The sequence below is a fragment of the Rhinatrema bivittatum genome, chromosome 1 (assembly GCF_901001135.1).
Source record: "Rhinatrema bivittatum chromosome 1, aRhiBiv1.1, whole genome shotgun sequence".
Classification (NCBI taxonomy): domain Eukaryota; kingdom Metazoa; phylum Chordata; class Amphibia; order Gymnophiona; family Rhinatrematidae; genus Rhinatrema; species Rhinatrema bivittatum.
Window position 1 is genome coordinate 127,843,801 of NC_042615.1, and position 7,736 is coordinate 127,851,536.

Consider the following 7,736-nt stretch of genomic DNA (forward strand, 5'->3'; position numbering starts at 1 on the left):
AAAATGCAGTCTTGGCTACCTGTCTGATATGGGAACAAAGGGTAAGGCCAGAATCTAACAACACACCCAAGTTCTTTGCTTCTGTTTGGATTGGTAAATTAACTAATTTGTAAATTTGTGAGCTTCTCTCCTTTTTTCCAGTGCTAGGATTTTGGTCTTAGCCAAATTAATGGACCAATCTCTAATTATACTCAAGAAATGAGGAGTTGACAGAACCATTAATATCACTGGGAATATAAAATTGAATGTCATCAGCATAAATAAAATATAAAATATTTCTGTAAGCTGTGTGTTGAAGGACACTAAATTTCTGCAGCTTTGTAGATGCTGAAATTCCTGTAGAATTACCTTTCTGTTTACAGAATCAGCTCACTAGCACATACTCTTTTGTAAAGCTTTCATTATAAATGAAATGCTGCATTTACATTCATAGTAAAAGTACGACGAGTACGGGAAAAGCCATTTACCCATGTTAGTGGTGATGACCATGGGTAAAAGGGATTTTTGAAAATTGGCCACCCTATATATCTGAGTAGGAATCCTGGTGGGATTCTCCTGCACGCAGACTTCTACCCATGTTTTTGCAGAGATGTTTTGGGGGAGAGGTTAGGTCAAGAGAGGCAACATTGCATGTAGTTTTCTAATTTCTAAACCATGCATCTTGTTTATAGAGGAAAAGTATCCTTCATAATGCAGAGGCAAATCTCTGTGGGTGCTTTTTCCTAAGCAATTCTCAAAGTCCACGCAACCTTTCCCTTTTGAAAAGAGTGCAATGTCCGTAAGTCAAAGTATCCAAGGACTTTTACTTTAAAATGCATACTTATGAAAATTGCCTCAACAAGGCAGAAAATACGGTCAGCATTTGCAGACATTAAAACTGGGCAGGCAGAGCATTCATAATCATCCTAATGAGGTGAAATATTTTTGTCTTTTTCTGAAAGATCTAATAACTGGTAACTTAACTGTTATTAGGAAATGTTCTCTTTAGTAATTGGATTTTGAAAATCATGCCATTTCTGCTACTTGACTATTTAAAGATAATATTTCATCTATTTTAAATGTTACCGTTGTTTTGGGAGCAGAGCGGGAAGGTTGCTTAACCCACTATATAAATGCTGTTCTCAGAATAGCAGCTGGCAGTCCCCATGTCTGATGAATAACATGAAATGTTGTTACCCTTGCATGCACAGTCATTTTTCACTGGTCAGATAGCGGTATGCGGGCTTGTGATGCCAGGGTCGGAACTGCTGCAGAGTTCTGGATGCCTTGCCGTAGCATCTCCCCCCTGAGCTGAGCCCCTTTTTCTGTCGTATGCATGCCTTCATCTTTGTGTGGCAGCTATTGAGACACTCCATTTATGACTTTGCTTTTTAGGGGGGACTACAAGAAGTGGCTGATCAATTGGAGCTAGAACGGATAGGACCCCAGCATCAGGCAGGATCGGATTCCTTACTGACAGGAATGGCCTTTTTCAAAATGAGAGAAGTATGGGTTGATTGCTTTTCGCTTGTGCTTCCTTGATGGTTCATAACGCTGGGAGATCAGGCAGTGCTGGAGATCAGAAATACATAGCTACCTTCAGCACAATGTAAAATAACCACAGTGACAGTGATATTGATGGCCACGTTGAAATTGTGCTAGCCATTGTATTGCTTTTCCTTTTATGCTGGACTTCTTTTGGGGATATGTTTTGTATTTTAGAATTATATTAAAGCAGTAATTCAACCTGGACAACTTTTTTTTAAAATGTCTTTTCCCCACTTCCATGCCTAGCACTAAATGATCTTTGAAAGAATATTGTTAAAGATTGTTCACTGCAAACTGCTTGTACTCTTGCTGTTTTCTCTGCTCTGGACTGCTCCCCCTCTGCACATGTAGCACACTTTCACCTGAGACCAGGAGAGTCAAGGCGAGGAAAAACAAAACTGAGACGGTTGCATTGCCTCTGGATGGATCCATGATGTGACCACAGCTTGAGTACTGTATGCAGTTTTTCTTGTTGCCCCATCCCAAAAAAAGGTACAAAGAATGGGAGCAGAAACAATAAAGGGATGGAACGCAACTATATTAAAAAAAAAAAAAAAAAAAGATTTGAAGGTTTGAATTTATTTTGATATACTACTTTTCTAAACAATCAAAGTGGTAGGGCTCTGCAGTTTGAAGAAGAGATGACTGAATTGAGATCTGATAGAATTTATGAAATCCATAAGTAGCTTGGAACAAGATAATAGGGAACAGTTATTTGCTAGGACTAACTGGGAGCAAGTTTAAAATAAATTCACACACTTTTTTTTTTCAGTCAATGCACAATTCATCTGTGGAATCTGTTGTTGGAGGATATAGTCAAGGCTAGTATTTATTTATTTATGTAAAATATTTACATAGTTGGGTTTAAAAAAGGTTTGGATAAGTCCATTAACAATTATTAACTAGGTAAAGATGGAAATTACACACACACACTCACTCACTCACTCACTCTCTCACTCACACTCTTTAGGGAGTGAGCAACAGGGAATAGATGTCTCCATTAGGGCTGGCCACTGTGGTAGACCGGATGCTGAGCTCGATAGACCATTTGCCTGACCCAACATGGTACATCTTATGACTTTCTACCAATTGTCTTTTTATTCTTTACAGGACTTTAGAAAAAAAAATGTAAATATTTCTTTCCAACAGCTGCATCATACTTCTACTTTAAATATGGGCTTGCAAAGTCTAAAGCAGCAGTGCCTTCTATGCACCACATAGTGCAGTTCTATAATGAGCAGAAGACCATGAACTTTCTGGCTGTAAAATAAGGTTATTGGGGGAATAAGATGGAAGTGTTCCTCATGAGACAGTGAGTGCCTTACAAAACATTACACTATCTTTGGAAGATGAGCTGTAAGCCACTGAAGGTCTGTTCTGACTATTTCAGTTCGCTGACACACCCACCAGATGGCATCATTCAGAAATGTTGCTGCTAGGAATTTTATTCTGAAATATACATAAAAGTCATCAGAATCAATTACTGCCGGCAAGTAAATCTTCTAAATGTGCCAAGAACTCTTCACCTGTGTGTAACTGGAAGGGAATTGGTGGAATTATATATAAATGCCCCTTATCTGCTGGGGGGGGGGGGGGGGAGTAGTATTGCAGGAATAATTTGTATGGCTTTTTCACAAATGGGATCTCAGTACACTTTACAGTTGTAGCACTTCAGTGACAGGATAGCAGCCGCCTCTGTTTCATCTGGCTTCTGTATTGTATGACAGCTTCCAAAGCAAAGAGTACATAATACTGTAGTTAATTTTCTAGTTTGTAATATAGGAATTCTAGTGTGGTAGACTAAAGCCACCAGTCAGCGATGATGTGTGATTTCCTGTCCTGTAACAAACCAGACCATACTTCTTTCATTGCAGCATCCCATAATACACCACGAATATTCATGTATTCTCTGTTTAAATGTAGATGATATATTTTAGCTTCTGTATATAAACAAAGATGATGTTGGTCCACCCAGTCTATTCATTTGTTCCTGCCCCTCTGTACCTGTCTATTAATTCTATGCAGTTTGTGATCTCCCTCCTTTGCCCTGTCATTAAGATCACTTTGTGTCTGCCACTGTTTTGACTACTATTTCTTCTGCTGGAAATCTGTTCCAGGTGTCCACCATTCTTTCATTTAAAAAAAAAAAAACCAACATGTTTTTTCTCATTCCTTTAGATCTGACCATGAGCTTCTCATTCTATGGCAAATGCTTCTTTATGATACGTTATTGAAGACGACTAGATTTTTGAACGTTTATATCACCTCTCCTTTTCCTCCTTTCTTCTAGAGAGTACATCTTTTAGCTCTTATGCCTTTCTGTGTCTGGCTTGTAGTGTAAGCCATGCACCATTTTGGTGGTTGTCCTTTGAATTGCTTCCACCTTGTTAATGACCTTTTGTAGATGTGGTTTCCAGAATTCGAAACAGTACTCAAGATGGTGTCTCACCAGAGACTTGAATGGAGGTAATAATCCCTCTTCCTACTAGTGATATCTCTCTTCATGCACTGATTTATTTTTTCCAACTGCATTGTACCACTGATGAACTATCTTGAGTTTATCAGACATGATGACCTCTAGGTCTGTGTCCTGTTTGATTGCTAATTTCATCCTCCCCCCCCAACACCGCCAAAAACTTGTATTTGACCCTCGAATTTCTGCACAAAAAATTTCACAGTTCTTTTTTGGATTAAAGTGCAGTCACCAAACCTTTTACTATTCTTCCAATTTTTTTTGTAACATTCTCATACCTGCAAACAGGCCTTCCACAGTGTCACTTACGAAAACATTATGAAGACTTATGAAGGGGACTGGGCCAGATTTCTGTGGCAACCCACTGGTGGCTTTCTTTTCCTTAAAGTGGATCCCCATGTTGCTCAACCAACTTTTTACCCAGTTCATAATTGGTTTTCTGACTCCCAGATTGGCTAGCTCACCAGTCTTCTATGTGGAATAGTTTCTAAGGACTTACTAAATTCAGATAGACCACCACATCTACTGCACCTACGTCTTCCATCACCCTGATCCACCACTCTGGTCATGTCTGCAAAGAATTCACTGAGTTTTGCTGGCCACATCTTTCCCTTTTGAAATTGTTCTTTATATATATACATCTCATGCACGCTCATGGGTATCACAAATTTTGTTATCCTACAATCTTAGATGGCATTGCATTTTGCTGTGCACATTCTTAATTTACAGACCAGGTGCAGGCACATTCCAAGAGACAACACTGAATATATAGAGATATATAGATCTATACATACCACTCTGAACCATGGAAGAAAACCTGAACACGTATTTAGTGGGAATGTATGGATAAAAATCAGTAGACTGTCATTTTGATTATATGACGGTGTTGAATGTGATTCTGTGAGAGCTACAATAGTATACACCGATAATTTACAGTGTCCCTTGAACAGAGATGGGATGGGAGAAGGATACAAAAAATAAAATCAAAATGAGAAAAGGGACATGACATAAAACAGTTTATAGAAGTTAAGAATGCAAGATATACCAAAAATGTGTATTGCTCTGTTAATTTGCCTGCATAGTGTACAAGAAATAGCTCTGCTCATGATCCTAAGTGTTAGTGGATCATGTATTTGGGATTTTTGTGCAGAAAATATATTTTTTGTCCTAACTCGTTTTGTTCACACAGCATATATTTTTATGTTACTGTGCTTTTTTAGCTTAGCATTAGCCTGTTACATTGAGAGTAAGTTCATTTTTTAGCACATGAGTAAAGAAAACGTGCACTGAAGTTCATCTGACAATTTTTACCCACCACTTATCTGTGATGGTCTGCTTTTTATTTGGAGAGATATTTTTGCATTATTATCTGCTTCTAGATGCAGAAATTGGCTTTCTTTGCTATTTGTATTTACATTACTTAAACTGCTTGGTAGAACATTAGACATTTGCTGATGAAGTCCAATGTTTTTTTGTTCATTCCTCATTAAAGTAGAGAGGAGGTGTGGCCTAATGTATAAAGACAGACTTCTTGATGTTAAGAGACATCCTGAGACAAATGATCCTGTTCTCCCACCATTCTCTCTGTGACCTTGAAAAAGTCCCTCTGGGTACTTACTCATTTGTTATCCTTTCTTCCCTTGGCCCTTTGGAATCTAAAGTTATAGTCAAATTTTCCACCACAGAGGTTGAGTCCATGTTTCTGAAATACTAATTTGTAATGCACATTGGGAGTCTGTGTGGATGAGAGTGATGTATAAAGCCAAACAATTATTATTATTGTTGTTGTTTTTAACAGATGTTTTTTGAAGATCACATCGATGATGCCAAATATTGCGGTCATTTGTATGGCCTTGGGTCTGGTTCATCTTATGTACAGAATGGCACAGGAAATGCGTATGAAGAGGAAGCTAACAAACAGTCATGACAGGAAGGGGGAAATGATTTTCTTGTTCAGCTACACAAGCTTCTGCATACATTTTTTTTTTTTTTTTTTTTAATCTCCAGTTGAATCACATGGACAATAAGGATTTTTCCTTTCTCTGTACATATATTTTTTCTGCCTTTCTCATAACACGAGGATTCATTTCCCAGATCCAGTCATCAGGTAAAGCGGTTTCTGGGTTAAAGTTGGCCTTCTGTAAACCGGCTTGTATCAGAGCGATGTGGCAAAGAGAGAGCCCGGTCACAGTAAATATTCACTGAAACGTACCCTACTTGATTTTAGTTGTTTTCCTCTCCAGAACTAAATGCTACCAACAACCTTCCCCCTTTCAGGTTTACCTCTTGCAGGAGTTTTAGCTATTCAAGATTGTGGACCATCAGTTTTGCACTTTAGAGAGTACCTGCAGTCCTCTGTTTTATCTGAAAGTTTTGTTTTCCTGCTCTTAGCTTGAGACAAATCTGCCATCTTTAGCAGCACCACACAGTATTCATTGTATTTTTTTTGGACCCTTGGATTATAACACATTCTCTGCAGAAATAATTGTTCAAGCAAAGAACGAAAATACTGAAGATCTTTTGCAAGTGGTTTTACTTCGCTTTTGGCTAATCTCCCAAATCCTTCCTGCGCATCCATCCTCTTCTGCTTGGTATGCCAAAACACACTTCACCCTGTGAGCACATTTGCGAAGCAGCTTTACACATGACAGGATGAGCCTGTGTGACTTCTTTTTGTATTCTTGCCTTCTACCGGAAAGTCTGGTACCGTTAGAACCACAGAAGGTTCTAGACCTGTTGTCTTTCCACGATCCTGTTCTTAACTTTTATTCCAGTAATGTTTACCCCAAAATGTTTATTTTATAAACTCATATTTATTGTGTGCTTAATTTGGTAATTGTGCAAGTAAATTTAGGTATGACGACAACCCAAAGGTAGTAATTAGTGAGAGGCAATCTTTATTATGAATTAAATTAGAATGTGGATACTCAGCTCTGCTTTTGTAGTTGCTACAAAGGCAAATGGTACAGTTAATTTGCTGTAAAACAAGAAAGTATGATTTGTAACCAGAAAAGTAACCTGGGGAGTGTAATGCAATTTTTGGGAGGGGAGGGCTATCTTTGCTACATATTTTATATATTGTCTAAAAGGACATAAAGTACTTTCCTAGCCCTGTGTGTTGTGCAGAAAGACATTTTGATAATGAATAGCTATTACTCCCCTAAAATGATGGAATACTTGTAGCAGGTGGGTTTTATCATTGCTACTGGAATCAGTCTATTAGAAAATCTTCACCTGTTTACCAAATTAATCTGTTTGCCTTGTACTGTAACATTCTTTTTTTGTTTCACTGAGTCACAGCATTTGTAACTGTGGTCCTTTTTTTAAAAGAAGAGAGCAATTATTTGAAAAAAAAAAAACCAGAGGAGGATATTTGTTTTTAAAGCTTTTGTAAATAAAAGGCTTGAAAAAAGTTTTCTTACCTGTATCCTGAGTGTTTTTGTTTAGTGAAATGTTTGCACAATGTGTTTTCCCATTTTAGCAAGTGCAGTATTTCAGATGCTTATCTTCTCTTCTGGAGTCCCTACTGCCCATTTCTTTATGGGGTAGACTGACAGGCACTAGCTGAGCTACTGTTGCATGACTACTGCTGCTGCTATAATTCCTTAGTTGCTTGTGTGCATGCAACAGCTGTTCCCAGTTTTGAATCCTTTCCTGCTTTTGTGTTCTGTAGTTAGTAATTGCTGCTTGCCCAGAAGAAGTATCTCACCCTAACCTTGATCTACTTCCTCAGCCA

General features: G+C 38.1%; 1 protein-coding gene across 8 annotated transcripts in view; it reads left to right on the plus strand.

Moving 5' to 3' along the window:
* The window catches only part of CNOT7 (CCR4-NOT transcription complex subunit 7), a 218,359-nt gene extending 210,943 nt beyond the window's left edge, over positions 1-7,416 (plus strand). For 4 of the 8 annotated variants that reach the window (XM_029587137.1, XM_029587129.1, XM_029587138.1 and 1 more), the window contains 2 exons: positions 1,375-1,485; positions 5,799-7,416. In XM_029587137.1, coding sequence (XP_029442997.1) covers positions 1,375-1,485; positions 5,799-5,927 — 240 coding nt within the window. In that variant the 3' untranslated portion in view covers positions 5,928-7,416. Of the gene's footprint in view, positions 1-1,374; positions 2,020-2,299; positions 2,349-5,798 lie in introns of those variants that run through there. The other 4 variants (XR_003854335.1, XM_029587134.1, XR_003854333.1 and 1 more) reach the window with 4 other exon arrangements.
* The last annotated feature ends 320 nt before the right edge of the window (positions 7,417-7,736 follow it).